Source organism: Eptatretus burgeri, chromosome 17 (genome assembly GCF_056783735.1).
Source record: "Eptatretus burgeri isolate ZD-2024b chromosome 17, Ebu_testis_v1, whole genome shotgun sequence".
NCBI classification, from domain to species: Eukaryota; Metazoa; Chordata; class Myxini; order Myxiniformes; family Myxinidae; genus Eptatretus; species Eptatretus burgeri.
Genome location: NC_140977.1, coordinates 55,264,690 through 55,282,658, shown reverse-complemented (window position 1 = coordinate 55,282,658; position 17,969 = coordinate 55,264,690). Strand labels below are relative to the sequence as shown.

General features: G+C 45.6%; 1 protein-coding gene across 4 annotated transcripts in view; it reads left to right on the top strand.

Moving 5' to 3' along the window:
- Positions 1-17,969, top strand: part of TMEM220 (transmembrane protein 220) — a 144,384-nt gene that overhangs the window by 12,070 nt on the left and 114,345 nt on the right. For 2 of the 4 annotated variants that reach the window (XM_085860776.1, XM_085860774.1), the window contains exons 2-5: positions 510-539; positions 6,269-6,329; positions 6,430-6,556; positions 6,693-6,752. In XM_085860776.1, the coding sequence (XP_085716902.1) occupies positions 510-539; positions 6,269-6,329; positions 6,430-6,556; positions 6,693-6,752 (278 nt within the window). Of the gene's footprint in view, positions 1-509; positions 540-6,268; positions 6,330-6,429; positions 6,557-6,692; positions 6,753-7,555; positions 8,474-17,969 lie in introns of those variants that run through there. The other 2 variants (XM_085860775.1, XR_015052628.1) reach the window with 2 other exon arrangements.

Genomic DNA, 17,969 nt, shown 5'->3' with positions numbered 1-17,969 from the left:
CAGTGCTGCACGGAGAAAAAAAAATACGTAAGGTTCCGCTACCTGCATTATTACCATCGTCGTGGTAATCTTTGCCCGGCGGTGGTTTCGGGACGTGTTGGACATTGAAAATCTATGGACTTATTGGCCTTGTGGTGGTTACCTTTGATGGCCTCAAAACGAAAACGGACATTCAAAGCCAATATGTGGTATCTTAAACCCTTGCACAAATTCTGAAATACATACATCCAAACTTTGGGGCCTCTTGGTGCTACGGTTTGGCTGTGAAAGAGTATAGGAGCAAACAAAACACTTGAAATGATAAGATATCGATGAATATTGTTGCAAAATCGTGAAATTTGGCATTTATAACTTTTCGGTTGTCTCTTGGATGAAATACTATGAGCGCTCACTATGTTGGGAAGGTTTGGGTTGCATAGACAATGACTTAATGATTGAATTTTAAATATATTTTGGCAAAAGTGACCCACGGTATGGTATTTTTCTGTTTCTGTGGCATTCTTTTTCAGAAAAATGATCCAGATGCTGCTTTGTGGATGGTGAGCAACACAATCTGAATCTTTCTTCATGGTTTGACTTCATAGCTTCAGAACTGTAACCTCCATTGCATGAAAGATTGAAAACACACACACACACACACACACACACACACACACACACACACACACACACACACACACACACACACACACACACACACACACACACACACACACACACACACGTCACTGCCTATTGCGATGTAAAAAAAAAAAAACTCATGTCAGAACAGCTGTACATACAAATGTAGAACAAAACTTCACACCTTGGTCCACGATTCGTGATCACCCTTTCCGAAATGGAGGTAGATACTTCAACACCTGGGAGGGCTCTGTTCCACCTTCTGAAACCCAATGCCTTCTTTGGGTTATAGCAGGAATTTGTAAATTTATTCACGGTGCTGACGATAATTCGCCGACTCCTTCGGGAAGAACACCATGGTATGTTTAACATCCAACAACTAATGCTGGTAGATGGGAGGTCCAGTTTTGCATCCATCCCAGGGCATCACACACGTCAATGAATTGCTCTGCTTGTGAAACACCAGGACGGCAGTTTATAGCTGGGTCGGGATTCAAACCCAGGCTCGATGGCTGAAGTGAGTGTACGTACCTCTCGGGGCTAGGCCATCCGACCAACTTGTTTAAAAATGGTTACATCCCATTTGGAGCACAAAATTTAGGAGCTAACGGTACACAATTTGTGTACTGTGTACTGTAAAACAGTTCAACAGAGGATGCTGTTAGGACATTATCTCCTTGCTCCAAATAACCAGAAATCATTATATTAAACACTACACGTACTGAACTTTATTCGGTCATGAACGCCCTCTAGTGGCAACACTCAATATCGCAAGTTTTTTTTTTGAGGAAATCTATATATTACGTACACACTGGGAAGGATCCAAATTCCATGCTATTTGTTTACCGTATGAATGCATGGATTGGGGGTTCACTCTGCCGGTCGAGCTTGTGTTGTACTCCGGTGCGACGTTCAAATCTCGACCCCATTGGGAAGGCAAAGGCAAAACCACCCAATGTAGTTCGCTGCCCAAGATGCTGCATTGGCAGTACGATACACTCCTCGGGAGGTCGCACTTGGACTTGACGTAGGGTCGATAACATTTTCAATAAATAGATGGCCCCTTGTGGAAATTCAGCGTCATGTGAAGCCTTTTTGGTGAGTCGGATTCAATTAATGTGCACTTGGTTTCTATGGAAGTGCTGCCTGTTGTTTGACAGTCACTCGACAAAAATTCTAAAATACATCTTATAGGGGGCGCTAAAATACACTAAAAAAATATATTGTGGGCGGAGACGTTATATAATTATTAGCAAGTATCCGTGGAATTTCCGCGCAATGTAAAATGTGACTTCAAGTCCTTAACTCTTCCACCACCCCTCGCAAGCCCCAAGTCATCAACTCTCCCCTCCACCTCACAAAACTCAAGTCATCAATCCCCCCTCCCAAACCCCAATTTCTCACCCTCCCCCTCCCAACCTTAAGGTGTTGATCTTCTCTCCCTCCAAGTTTTCAACCTCCCCCCCCCCCCAAATTCTACACCTCCCCTCCCAACTCTGTCCCATCTTTGCTCTTCATCCCCCACCCCCAGCCCAACCTCAACACTGTCCTCCCCCCTCTTCACCCATCTCCTGCTCATATAAGCAAATGGTCATGTCCACATGGAATGGCCATGCTTTCCCCTCCCTTATCATGTTATCACCGACTTCACAGAAACCGTGATCTAAACAGCTCCGACATGTCACGGCCCATCACTGTCACCTGTTCAACTCACAACATCACTGTCACCTGTTTAACTTCAGTTTACTTCCGTTCATCCGGTACCTGGTGTGCGTATATTTGTGAATAAACTGTAAATAAATGCTTTTGTCTCCCCCCCTTCCCTGTTTACTTATGAAATACGCACAGGAAGTCACTTCAGCTCTGAGTTCAAGTTGTTCTGATCGCAAATGGCTTTAGTTATTAATCATCCGTTAAAGGACTGATTAACAGATTTGTTTCAGGAAGATTAGCGTCCGCACGGAAAGCACCCCGCGTCTTGCTGCGATCGGCAACAACCGTTCACTATTTGATGATCCTTTCAACAGTTTCTTTGATCGTTTGATACCGAAGGGAAAACTTGTAGGGAGGGCATGGTGGTTGTGAATATGACGGCTTCAAATACGTCTTTGGCTTCGCATAGAACCAACATGGTGGCTGAATGATTTTTCAGGGGACAGTTGTGGTTGGAGTCCAGCCCAGCTGTCCATTGGGTGGACAGAAATGTTACATGGACCGACAAACAAGCATATTATTATATGGAAGACACCATCGGCACACTCACCCTCCGGTTGGGAGTGCCCATCTCGGCTCACCTTCGGTGGGAAATTTTAAGTGATGATATTTTCACAAAGTGATACTTTCTTCTGGAACACCCTGTGCACTTGGAAAAATTGGGATATGCTGTAACGATATTTGGCCTTGCCTGGTGTTGGCTTAGTGGCTGAGGTGGCTGGCTTGGGATCTTATGGTCTTGAGTGTAAGCCCCTCCACCCGTTGAATTATCTTCAAGTGGGGTTGACTCAGCCTGTCATTCTGCCAAGGTTGGCGAAATGAATACCAGTGTACTGGGGTAATAACCATTCGGAATAACCTGCATCGGAGTGGCGACCCATACAGGATTGTACTCCTTGCCAATAAAACTGCCCCAGCCACCCTATGCGCCTTTATGGCACGAAAGGAATGGTATTATTATATATTTGGCCTTGCTGGACCATACTGTAATGTTTTTGTGCTGTCGAGTACTACAAAAATATGATTTTCCACAACGTGGTGTTTTCTGAGACGCTGAAAATAATTATTTTTCGACAAAACATAACCAACCATATTTTGCCTTGCTGGCCGACAGTTTTAAGAGGTAAAACACCAAGTGATCAATTTTGAAGTTTTCGTTATATATGGACTCCTCCCATGCTCTTCTAGCCGAAGAAGCTACATAAAGCAACCATGAAAGGCTACCCAAGGTAAGCCCTTTGCTGTTTCGAACCCTTCCCAGAGTTCCTCCACATAACAGCTGAAAAGACATTCACAAAGAGTACACACGTAAGAGTCAGCTCAAGGAGCATGTGAGGAGTCAATTTATTTATACAATCCTAGCCACCTGAGTTTAATTGATTAGGTGAGAGCTAATTGGTTAATCCTTCCATTCACATCACAGGTGAGAGATGTGGGTGGGTCTTCGTTTTTCATTACACATATATATATATATATATGTATATATACATATATATTTGTTGTAGAATTCCCGCCCGTCGGCGTGCGAATGACCGCGTCTAACCAATAGCGGTCGCTTTGCCCACCGAACGGACAATCCAGTCGCGGGGTCGCTTTGCCCACCGAACGGACAATCCAGTCGCGGCTTTCCGGATCAACGTCGGAAACCAGCCACGGGTGTGTTTTTAACCACACCACAACCTTGTCCGCACTCGACCCGCGCTACAGGGTCCGATCGCCAAATCTTCGATTTACCTAATTATTCGCGCGGGTAGGTTACCGAGAGATTGTACCTCAACGGGACCGCTTGGAAACGAGCCGCTTAAGCAGCTCGCTTCCTTTTGGGATAACCGAGCGGGGTATTATCACACAGTCCCGTTGGACCCGATCACTTTACCGGCTATTTAAAAACCAACTATATTCCGAGTGCAATATGGGGCAGTTCAATGAGGGAATGGACGCAACGAACAGGTTTACATTCACACAAGGACATTTATTATAATAAAGCACGTACGCAATTAACCAAGGCAAAACACGTATGCAATTATACAATCAACAAAAGCACGACAAAAGAACTACAACCATCTACTTATTATGTACAGTCACTTGCACTTAACAGCAGTTCCTACTTATTAGACGGGCCCACAGACACATGTACGCACACACACACCCAATAAATGGTGGCAGAGGCCTTTAATAACGAGCTCCAGCTCTGAGGACAGGTGAGCTGAAACCCAGAACCTATCTCGAACCTCTCCACCTCGTGTGGTCTTCAAGTTGTTCAGACCCAGGCTCCAGCGAGAGCGAGCTTGATCCAATCGCCATGAGCTGCGATCCTTCCCGAGCTCCTGCGAATCCTCCCGCGCTTCTCAACACGTGCTGGTGAGACGAGGCGCCGATCCTTCCCGTCGATGCGTCGCTTCCCCGAGGAACCACCTCCACGAAGAGGTCGATGAGTCGCACCAACCTGGGAACCAAAATGGAGAACAAAGAGCTCCATGAACCAAGAAGAAGAAGCCACCACTCGCAGCTCGAGCCGAGCGACCTGCTTAACTTCCTTTCAAACAGGGCAGCTTGAAGCAAAAAGCTCTCCCGAGCCAAGCAGACGCCGAAGCTCACGGAACCATCAAAGCAAAATGCCTCCTCCCGAGCCAGGCCTCAGCCGAAGCTCACTGAGCCAGCCGAAGAAAAAAGCTTCCGAAAGCCTCAACCCTAACCCAAGCCGAACAGGACCCGAAGGTCTCCTGAGCGACTACTCTCTCCGAAGCAAAAAGCTTACTCTGCAAGTCCCGTCTCAAACTCTGCCCCCGAACAAAAGAAAAGATCTCCTCTTATCCTTTTCCCGCCCTTCCCCCGCTCCGGCGTGACTCATGACTCATGCCCTATCCCCCACGGGTGGGAGGGAGTTGTTGACATCATGAGTCACGGGATGGCAGGGTGGTTCTTCCTCTTCGCAGAAGAGGGGGAGGGATGTCTCCATTGTTTCGTTCCCTAACTATCTAATCGATTTCTGAACATTTAAACAATGAAAGGTGAGCTATCTAGGGAACAAGCACTTCTCGACATAGCTGACTAAAGGAACCTGTATGTTGTGTGCAATCGAATTCCCAAATTTGTAACAATATACACACACACACACACACACACACACACACACACACACACACACACACGGTATACATGTAGCCATATATGCATCAGCTCCATTATATTGAAGTATATACTGAGAATTGCTCAATTATTCAAAAAATTCATATAAGCACCTGAACAGGTGAGAATTGATTGCCTTTGCCTCACCAAGTTGTGGGTTAGACATGTAATTGGGTTTTTCGCCTCCCACATTATAAATCCTAATTTTAGGCTGGATATATAATGTGGGAGGCTGTCTTCCTTATGGCATTGCACATATATAATGTTCCATGGTTTATTTGACACCATCACTGACGATCCACCAGCTAGCAGTGAAACTGGTCTCACTATTGAACGGTCGCACAGTTTTGGTGCCGACGTGTCAACATATCATGATTGAATGGTCCAGGTTAGGTGGGAAATGGTGATGGCCTTGGCATTGTGCAGCTCTTTATTTTCTCTAGTTGGCCAATTCGCACGATAAATACGATGTTGTATGCACAAGTTTTTATCTTTGCCATCGAAGGTGGACGGAGGTTATGTTTTCACCTGCTTGTCTATTTGTCTATGAGCAGGATAACTTAAAAGGTGAATGACAGATTCGGACGAAATTTGGTGGACACGTTGGGTGTTGGACAAGGACGAATTGATTAGATTTCAATAAAAATCCGGGTGCGAGAATGTTTTAAATTATAATTTCTATAATGATTGAAAATAAATAAATGATTTTGTTGCTGAAGTTGATTGCCAAAACAAGAAGGTAGCTTTGCTTATATTGGCTCGCTTTGTCTGTACAAAGCCACCATAAGATTTCATTTGATTTCAGGCGGCGTACGTGTGTCCGTCACTGCTCAGCCTCATGGTGGCCATCTTTCCATCGAGTACAGGTACATCTGCAAACTCCTTGCCTCGTCTATGGCTTCCTGTTGTTCATTGAATCTTTGTGTCTCGGGAGATGATTCCCTTTTAAACACATCTACTCGGCAGGACATCACGCGTGGCGTAGCCTTGCTGGTTTCCACAGCTCCGTTTGTCTGTTAGGGGCGGCACTCATCGGAATACACATGTATATGGCGGGACACCCAATTGCACTCTTACAGGAAGAGGAGGGCAGGTGAGTCTGCACATATTGGTCCAATTTCGGGCTTTGTCTTCACACGTGACGGAGCCTTTAAAACGTCGCTTATGCTGAAAGGTCCAGATGTGGTGAGAAAATAATGTTGACCGTGTGTTGGACTTTGTGCTTGCAGGGAGCTGGGTGGTCTGCTTCTGGTCGTTCTGTGGTTAGCCCTGTGCCAAAGCTCCCATGAGTAAGTGAAGGTTTGACTTCCCTCTCAAATGTTTGTTTAAAATGTGTACCAGGCTCGGCGTTGTAATGGTAAGAACATCCGCTTCTAGTCTGGGAGGTCAGGAGCTCAAACCTTGGCCCAGTCCCACCAGACTTTAGGAAACGTCCTGCTGAGTGCAGTGAAAAATGTGGCGCCATTGTTGTTACGTCGTTGGTACCCAGCGTGCCCCAGAAAGTGAGGCACTTCCCTTTTGTCTATCAGGTGTGCGTGCGTGCGTGCGTGCGTACATCAGTTCCGCTACGAGCCTTAGATCCTGTAAAGAAAAAAGAAAGTTCACAACCTTCCTGGACATTCTGAGGTTGTTTGACCTTCATTGCATTTCCAACCTCCGCGGTGAAAGGCCTGCTTGAGAGAATGCCACACACTTATTTGGGCGGTGTGTTTTATGATCCTTTTAACAGTTGCTTTGGTCGTTTTACACCCGAAGGGAAAATTTATAGGGAGGGTGATTGTGATTGTGAAGATGTCCTTGGCTTCACATAGCAGTAAACACCAACATGGCGGTCATGTGACTTTTTCTTTTTCAGAGTTAAAATTGTTTTATGATGTGAGGAGTGGAGTCCGAGTCAGCGCCACGTTCTCTAGGGGGTTAAAAGGGTTAATAGATGGTTATATGACGTGAGAAGTGAAGTCTGACACAAGAAGCCTGAGGCCTATGAAGCACGTACAACGGTTACCAAGCTACGGTTGATGCTAATATAAATGGACAATGGCAGAATAGAGTATCTGGGCGGTTTACTTCTTATCACAATTTGTTTTCACAGAGTTGTAAAAGACATCGAAGGAGCACAACCTGTGAGAAGTGTTGCCGCTGCGTCGCCATCTTGGTTAGCACAACTTGAATCACCGGAAAAGCCGATCTCGTTTTTGAACAAACCTCAAACTGAATGATCTGCGGAAATGCCGTTTTGTGCCGAAATACATATGCTGCTCCAATGGTGTATTGAACGGTTGTGGGAAAAACGTTCCACAGGTAGTTTTAGATGTTGCTGAACAGGAATAGTGTCTTCACTGCAGTGACTCAGCTTTCACTTAGCATTCATCACCTGTATTGTATTCCCACACACGTAAACTGCGAGGGTCAAGCGGCTTGCTATCACTTGCCCAGCCACTCGTTCTGCAAAACGCTCACCAAGCTGATCGGAAAGAGGAGCAAGTGATTTTGATGCTTCATTATGTTGGCAAAGATGACCACCGCAGTCGTCATCATTGATATTGATCTTTGTCGGTGATGATGTCGGTGATCATCAAAAATGATGATCATTTCCATGGATGGGGTTCACACGGTACATTGATGCAGTATTGTGCCCATTTTAAAATCTACGAGGTGCAGACCAACATTTGGATTTGAGTTGCCAAAGGACAGAAAAAAACGTGAAATAAGATGTATTTTTAATGAGAAAGGCTAAATAATGTCTGGGACCATGGGCGTCGATTGCTTTTGAAAAGTGGGGGGGACATTGCATGTCCAGACCACGAAGCCCACTTCGTGCCGGCATGGACACAGCAAGTCTACCCTTGCAAATTCTTGATTTTATATGCTCGTTGACAAGCTGCCTTCTGATCACACAAATCCCTTAAATTAATAAGACCATCTATCGACCATCTTTTCATCAAATGTAAGCAGACGGAGCGACATTAAACATTAATCATACACATTTCAAAGTTTCAAGTGTCATCAAAGAAAGATATATATATATATATATATATATATATATATATATATATATATATATATATATATATATATATATATATATATATATATATATATATATATATATTGAATTGTTTATCAAGCCTCCTTCTCACGACCATTGAACTGATTCACTAAACATAAACTGAAAACTCGACTGACATACAAATTGATATTACACGAGTACGGTCAACTTACCTTAAAACTTGCCAAAAATATTGTTACGAATTCTGGCCCGCCTGGCGTGCGAGCGATTGCGTAACTCCAATCGCAACCGAGTCGCCCACCGGCTCAGACAATTCAGTCGTGACCCTCCTGGAACTATCGTCAGAAGCCAGTCACGGGTGGGGGTTTAACCTCACCACGATCGTGCCAATTGCCCACCCGCGCAGGATAGGGTTGCTTGCCAAATTTGACCTACCTAAGGCCTCGGTCACATTTGCCATGGCGGCTGTGGGGTCTCCAAAATCTGTGGCCACGAGCAATTATACGGCGGCCGCAATATTTCCACGGTCACACAATGTAGCAGTCACATATGTTTTTATTTTTCGGGTAGCCGCATGGCGTATTTATAAATTGTGGAGACCGAAAACGTGGGGGTGCCGTACGATCTTTGATTTGATGTCACACGGTGACTTTAGGGCGTCGCTGCGGCGGCCATAGAATTTTCAAGGCGACCGCAGGGGGGCCATAAGGCGAACGTGCGGCCAGACGGACGGTAACGAGTGGGTATATACACCAGTTCTTTTTTTTACTGAAATAAAAATATACCAGTATATATAACTGAATATACTATAACTATAATATACCGTGGTGCCCCCACAATCCGAACGCCCCATTGTTTGAACAAATTGGAATCCGAACAATTTTTTCGAGAAAATTTTGTCCTCAAAACCTAATACATTTAAAACCAGAGTTGGTGTCAAAGCCACCCAATGCTCGCGTGTTTATACATTTATCGTTTTTAAAAGACGAGTCTAATAATTAATATTTTTTATAAAGCAATGCAGTGAAGTATAATTTTAAAGCAATATATGTATTTGTATATTGTAATCAGTAACAAGAGCGCAAGAGAGCACAATATACGCCCTAACAAGAAGGTATATACAGAATTGTGCTACGACATGGAAAACAGCATCCTGGTTGCCATGGCAACCACTTTAGATGAGGAACGTATGTCGCTACAAACCGTCTCCCCAGTCTGTACCTATGTACCAAATATGAAACGTGAAAGTTGAAAACTTTGGGAGTTTGAGTGCGGACAGGAATGGCCGGACAGACAGACGGACGGACGACCGGTATCACATAATACGCCCCGATATATCTTCTTCTTCTTTCGGCTGCTCCCGTCAGGGGTCACCACAGCGGATCATCCATATGATCCGCATAGTGATTTGGCACATGTTTTACACCGGATGCCCTTCCTGACGCAACCCTGGTCGCCTCTTGCGGCACAGGGATCTGGTACATCTATTTTAACCAAGGTATACACCGGCCCAGTCCACTGCTACTCATTTCGCCGACCTCGGAAGGATGACAGACTGAGTCAACCCCCTGGTGTGTTAATTCAGTGGCCCAACGGGGCTTGAACTCAAGATCCTTTTGGATCCCAAGCCGCTGCCCTTACCACTGCGCCAAAACCAGGCTTATTAATACGCCCCGACATATATATATATATATATATATGTATATATATATATATATATATATATATATATATATATATATATATATATATATATATATATATATATATATATATATATATATATATATATATATATATATATATATATATATATATATATATATATATATATATATATATATATATAATCGGGCGTATAAAAAATAGTGCGGTAGATAAAAACATTAGAAAAGAAACGAGAGGGGGAGCACTCGGGAGAGTGCAAAACCTCCGCCGCCAATACAGCTGTGTCACTCAAGTGAACCTTACATCTTATTCATTAAATATGATGTCAACAGTGCTGACAGAGTTAGTTCTTTTCTCCAACATTTTTTTTTGGGGGGTGGGGGTTTAAAATCTACGTTTGTCAACCGCACGCACAAACATCACTTAAAACATGTAGAAATGCAAAAAAAAAAATTTTCTCTAACAATTTTTTTTTGGGGGGGGGGGGGGGGTTGGAAATCACTTAAAACGTAGAAATGCAAAAAAAAAAGAAATCGAAATTTTGTTGAAAAAAAAGTTGCAAAAATTTTTTTCTCTAACAATTTCTTTTTGGGGGGTGGGGGTTGTAAATCACTTAAAACATGTAGAAATGCAAAAAAAAATTTTTTTTTTCTCCAACAATTTTTTTTGGGGGGTGGGGGTTGGAAATCACTAAAAACATGTAGAAATGCAAAAAAAGAAAAAAATTCTCGAACAATTTTTTTTTGGGGGGGGACCAAGTCCAAAATCTAATGGCATGATCCTTGGACCATACCTAACCCCCCCCCACCAAGTTTCGTCGAAATCCGGCGAGGAGTTTTTCCGTAATACAAAAAATTTAACATTTTCACGCTCACGCTCACGCTGACGCTGACGCCGGGGGTATCGCTATAGCTCTCTGTTCTTCAAACAGGCGAGCTAAAAACCGAACACAACGTGGCGTTCATGTTTGTTCACGTGTCTCCCCCACCTGTTCGACCCGCATCTTCGCACTTTGTTCATTCAGTTCGTCGGTGGAAGTCCTCGTGAAAGCATCTCGCGTGTGTCGATCGATACTTTAGGCCTCAGTCACATTTGCTCTACGGCGAGGATACGGCGGCCGTACGCCCTCTGAATTGACCGAAACATGCGGCGGCCGCAGGGAAACTGAGGTGGCCTCAGGGTAGCCCTATGCCGTATGGCTATATTTTACAGGTCATAAGGTCGCCGTGGAAATATAACGCGGAGTTATAACTTTTTTCATTTCTACGTTCGCCGTAGAAATTCGACAAGCCGAAACAAAAGAACTGGTAAAAAAAAAAAAAAAAAAAATCAACCCATTCGTTACCGTCCGTCTGGCCGCACGTTCACCTTAGGGTCCCCCTGCGGTCGCCTTGCATCTGCCTTTAAAATTCTATGGCCGTCGCAGGAACGCCCTAAGGTCACCGTGCGACATCAAATCAAAGACCGTACAGCACACCCATGTTTTCGGTCTCTACAATTTATAAATATGCCGTGCGGCTACCCGAAAAATAACAAGGACAAATGTGTCCAAGAGCAGCGTCCAAAACCTAAAAGTTTTGTCGGCTAAAAAAAAAAAAAACAACAACTTCCAATATTTCGTCACGTGCCTTCATTAAGCCAATAGCGAAACCCGTCATAACGTATTGACGATATCTCGTGTATTTACGAAATATATAATGTATTTACGAAATTACAATACGATAAATGGAATAATCTTTAAATAGTAACGTCAACTTTTCGAAACTTTAAAGCAAATGTCCCAATATATTTAAAAGTTCATGATAGACGCTCTCAAAAGGCACCGTCTATGTGAGGATGTGTACATGTGCTCAGTATTTAAGGCGATCCGGATCGAGTATATACAAGAGCCAAGTCCGAGAGATTAAGGTTTTGTCTTCACAAGAAGAAGAACAAGAAGAACAACAACAACGCCAAGCTCTCTATGAGCAGCGTTCGCTACAAGAGACGCTGCTAAAAACATGTGACTGCTACATTGTGTGACCGTGGAAATACTGTGGCCGCTTTATAATTGCTCGTGCCCGTACATATTGTAGACCCTCCGGCCGCAGAGCCAAATGTGACAGGCCTTACCTCGTGTTTTCACCTTCATTTGTGATGTTTGTTCTTTTTAATCATCTTGTGTTTTAATTAACTAGTGCATGCCCGTAGATGTGTGGCCGTACGTGCAACCCCCCCCCCCCCCCCGCAAAAAAACTCAAACCGCGTGCCAGAAACAACCACACAAGCCGTTCCTTCGCTTTCACGTGCCCGTGCGTGCAAACTAATATATATATATATATATATATATATATATATATATATATATATATATATATACATACATACATACATACATACATACATACATACATACATACACACACTGTATACTTTAAAACCGCTTGCCAGAAACAACCACACAGGCCATTCCTTCGCTCTCGCGTGGCCGTACGTGCATGGCCATATGTGCGTGGCCGTACATACAAAAAAAAACTAAAAAAAAAAAAACTTTCAAACCGCGTGCCAGAAACAACAACCACACAGGCCGTTCCTTCGCTCTCGCATGCCCATATGTGCATGGCCGTACATGCAAAAAAAAAACAAAAAAACTTTCAAACAAACACACAGGCCATTCATTCGCTCTCATAAACGACGACTGGATTGGGGCATTGCGTTTATCTATAAATGAGGATAAGAAATCGAGAAATTATTAGAATACAGTAAGTCATCAATGTCCAAAAGTAGTGCGTGCCCATACGGAATGTTCACATCATTCCACAAATTATTGCTTGCATTGAAGTAACAACTGCTGTGATACTTACAGAGTTTATTAAAATCAAGTTTACCTCCCTGTCTTTGCTTGCCATGACATTCGCTGCCATTTATCATTGGCACTCCTACCCCATGGTAACTAAGGCACCGATCGATCCCCATCGTAACCGGCACGGCACGTGACGTCATCATCGGCCGGCCGTGCACCGGCCTACGCAGCAACGTGTCCTGTGATTGGTAACTAAATGGCACATCGGCCACGCCTACGCAGCACGTGTCCTGTCATTGGTTGGTAAATAAATGGCCATAACTTGGGAATCACTTGTCCGATTAATATTGTTGTGGTTACCAGATTCGCAAACCACCATTCAGGTCCCTTAGGTGAGGTATCTCGGTAAGTGCATGTGTAGTTAGGCCCAAACCCGTTGTCTAGTGGGAATACATGTCATTTATGCGAGCTGCGACTCTTCAGGATAGCCGTTTTTCTTTCACTATCTTTATTTTGGACCAACCGCCATGATCACAACCACAACATCAACCACCGACCACAACCACCGCTTCACCACAACCGCCATGACCTTCACGTCACACCTCGCAACCGTAGCATCGCCACCGTTCTTGCCCCGCTGTGGGTACCGGTGTTGGACTCATGCAGAATGCGCGTCGAACAGCGTGTACAAAATCACGGATTTTGTGCTTCAAAAACGGATCAAAAACGACACACGCCCACTTTTTGCCGTCCAATCGGTGAGCGAGGGGCGAATTGGCCCCGCCCTCAGGGCGATCGATATATGCAAATTTGTGGATCAAAAAGCCTTCACGCCCACTTTTTCTCGGGCCAATGGGGAGCGAGGTGAAAGGTCAAAGGGAGGGGGTCAAAGGCGAAGTTACGGGGGGATAAAAGGACGGTGTTCGTCAGTCAGAAAAAAGGAGAACGAGAACGAGAACGAGAAGGAGTCGGAACGAAGGAGAACGAGAACGAGAACGAGAAGGAGAAGGAGAAGGAGAAGGAGAAGGAGAAGGAGAAGGAGAAGGAGAAGGAGAAGGAGAAGGAGAAGGAGAAGGAGAAGGAGTCGGAGAAGAGAGAGAAGAGTGTGGAAGTCTGGAGCCCGAAGCCTGCAGTGGCTGGAGAAGCTGAAGAGAGTCGGACGAGGGGGTGCTCGCGTCGGTGCCAGGAGCTGCACGCCCGAGGGAGGCCGGCAGCGCGACCTGGCCGAGGTGGAGACGCACACCAGGGATAATAAAGATCCTCTATACCCCGAGCATCAGCAACCCCCTCCTGTTTCCCCCCCGCGCTGAGATAGTGCGACCAAGGGGGCCCCGTTCCCACCCCCTGCCAGGCACTGTCCGCGAGGCCCGCGGGTTGCGGGGCCATCGCCGCTCCGCGTCTCATCACCAGACGGGTAGGCCCGACCCGGTCTCGGCCTCAGGCCCGCCTCATTCTTGAGGTATTTCTTTTCCTTGGTTTTGGGTATGTGTTGTCGGCGCCGTCTGTGAAGTAGAATTGTATAAGTGTTGCCGTGTGCTCGGTAGTCGGTATTAGCTCTGCACTGTGTTTTCACTTTTATGTTTGCTTTTTGTGTAAATGGAATTGTTTTTCTTTTTTTTGTGTGCATTTGGTGGAATTGTATTTGTGTGCTTTCCGTTCATCGCGAATAAATGTGCTTTATTGTTGAACTGTTCTCCCGCTTCGCTTCGTCTTTTCCTCCATTGAATCCCCATCTTGCTTCACGTAAAGGGTTGGTAGTGGGCTGAATACGCCCGATAATTAATCGAACCGTCGAGGTCGACGATAACACCGCTCGGTTATTCTGATAGTACGGAACGGGTCGCTTAAGTGGCCCGTGTCCGAAGTCGACCTGCGGCGAGGTGCGATCGCCCGGTCTACCCTCCGCATGGGTACTTAGGTAGTTCGAATTTGGCGAGCAACCCTATCCCACGCGGGGGCTGATTGGCTCGATCGCGGTGAGACCGAAAGGTCCACCCGTGACTGGTTCCCGGCGTTAGTCCGAGAGGGTCACGACTGGATTGTCCGTCCGGTGGGCGACGTGCCGCGATTCGAGTTACGTGGCCGTCAGCACGCCGGCGGGCGCGAAGACCGCAACAATATCAAATCCTGAAAAGGCACATCCTCAGGTCCCCAGCAATATATCTGGCAAGTTTCAATTAGATCGGCCAGGGGTTGTCGGGAAACAGCGGTCGCACACACACACACACACACACACACACACACACACACACACACACACACACACACACACACACACACACACACACACACACACACACACACACACACACACACACACACACACCTGGAATTATAGAAAGATGAAATGAGGTCAATGAGATGACAAATGAAGGGGTTTAATGCAGACTGCAGAGCAATGAGTAAGGAAACTCGTCGTTGTGAATCGTTTTTACCACCAAAATGAGATGTATTTCGTTGGCAAGCATGTTGAGTGGAGCTGAATTCCTCAACACTTCCAAAGGCCACAGCGTTTTGACAATTGGAAACAAAAAGTTGTGCACTTTTTTTGATAAATTATTTTTGGAACAATATTTCTTCAATAAATAATAATAAAAATCGTCTCCATGTACATTGTACACACCTTTATCTCATTAGCACCTCTTCATAAGCAACACCGCTGAGGAAACGGCGCTTCTTCTTTGTTTCCTCGTCCAGGGCAAGAATACGGAGGCTTTTAATGGCCAATTATTCAATTAGCGCCAACGTATTTTGCCTTTTCGCGAGGAGAGGAGAGGAGAGGAGAGGAGAGGAGAGGAGAGGAGAGGAGAAACCCGTCATGGCGAACGCGGCTGTTTCTCTTCCCCATCGACCACGGCGACGCAGCAACGCTTCCTGTCATTGGTTGATTAAAAAAAAAATGGCCGCAGCAACGGTTCCTGTCATTGGTTGGTAAATAAATGGCCATAACTTGGGAAGCACTTGTCCGATTAATATCAAACCTTGAAAAGGCACAAACTCAGGTCCCCAGCAATATACCTGGCAAGTTTCAATTAGATCGGACCAGAGGTTGTCGAGAAACAGCGGTCACAGACACACACACACACACACACACACACACACACACACACACACACACACACACACACACACACACACACACACACACACACACACACACACACACACACACACACACACACACACATTGCTGGAATTAGATAGATAACAAAAACAGCAATCCGATCACGTGGTGTGACGGACTGTCGGGCAAGGATTGAATTTCACAGCAAAACCAGTTGTAATTTGGAATATCCATGATTACGTCAGCCAGATGCGTTTGATGAAAGTGATTGTGGTTCTGCAGGCATCATGATTGATGAGCTGCCCTGGGGGCAGCGCTCTCGCAGAGTGCTCGAGCGATCGGAACCCAGGCCGGAGCACGAACCTGAGTGGACCTTTGGATGTGGTGATTGTACCAGTTTACACACAATACACCGCCACCGAAGGTCATTTACTTATCTTATTTTATCTTAAACATGGGTAATTTCAGTTTAAAGTGTCTTGAAAGTGGGTTTTCTTTGGGTCCACGAACGGATTAATTCACTCCATTATTTCTTATTGGGAAAATATTTTTGGAATCCGAACTTTTTGCAATCCGAACAGCCTCAGGGAACGAATTAAATTGGGATTCTGGGGGCACCACGGTATAGGCAAACACCTATACTCCGATCTCTAGCGGTAGTGCACGGTGGACGCACGGTCGACACAGACTGCCACGGAGGCCTACGTAGGTGCACGGCGGGCGTAGGGGAACCGTGCGTCGACCCTGCGTTGCCCGCAGGTAGTCACACAGACCGCAAGGCCACCGTGGAAATAGTGCGGCCGCCATAATTTTTTGGGGGTTGGGAAAATTCATTTTTCATTGAGAAGAGCTTACGGCAGCCGCACGAATAACGCAAGCCCACCGTACGCCCTACATACGGTCAACGTGGAACACATCTACATCATAGCTTGGCTTGTCGAATTGCTACTGCGAACGTAGAAATGAAAAAAAGTTTTAACTCCGCGCTATAATTCCACAGCGCCCCTACGGCCTGTAAAATATAGCCAAATGGCGTAGGGCCTCCCTGAGGCCACATCAGTTTCTCTGCGGCCACCGCACGTTTGTCAATTCAGAGGGCGTACGGCCGCCGTATAGCAAATGTGACCTAGGCCTTAGTACCTGCGCGAGTAGTTGACCGGACGATCGTACCTCGCCGCAGGTCGGCCTCGGACACGAACCGCTTAAGCGGTCCGTTCCATGCTCCAGTGAGAACCGAGCGGTGTTATCGCCGACCTCGACGGATCAGATTCTCTGCTTTACCCTGAGTGTTCAAAACCCACGACTAATTTATTCCACCATTCAAGATGACACTTTCAATGGAGAGAGAGACGACGAACGGGATACATTTCACACAAGGACATCTATCTATAATTCTAGCAATCTCTGTGTGTCTGTCTGTCTGTCTGCGACTGCCGTTTCTCGACGACCCACGGTCCGATCCGATTGAAACTTGCCAGGAATATTGCCGGGGACCCGCGGATGTGCCTTTTCGAGGTTGGATATCGATCGGACGAGCGGTTCCCAACTTACGGCCATTTATCTGTCGACCAATGACAAGAAACGGTGCTATGACATCACGAATGACGTCACAATTAATGTTTTTTTTTTGCACGATCGACAGTCCAATCTGATTGATACTTGCCAGGAATATTGCTGGGGCCCCGCGGATGTGCTTTTCAAGGTTTGATATTAATCAGATAAGCGGTTCCCAAGTTACGGCCATTTATCTGTCGACCAATGACAAGACACGGTGCTATGACATCACAAATGACGTCACAATTAATGTTTATTTATTTATTATTTCTTTTGCACGATTGAAACTTGCCAGGAATATTGCTGGGGACCCGCGGATGTGCCTTTGACGAGAGAGAGAGAGAGAGAGAGAGAGAGAGAGAGAGAGAGAGAGAGAGAGAGAGAGAGAGAGAGAGAGAGAGAGAGAGAGAGAGAGAGAGAGAGAGAGA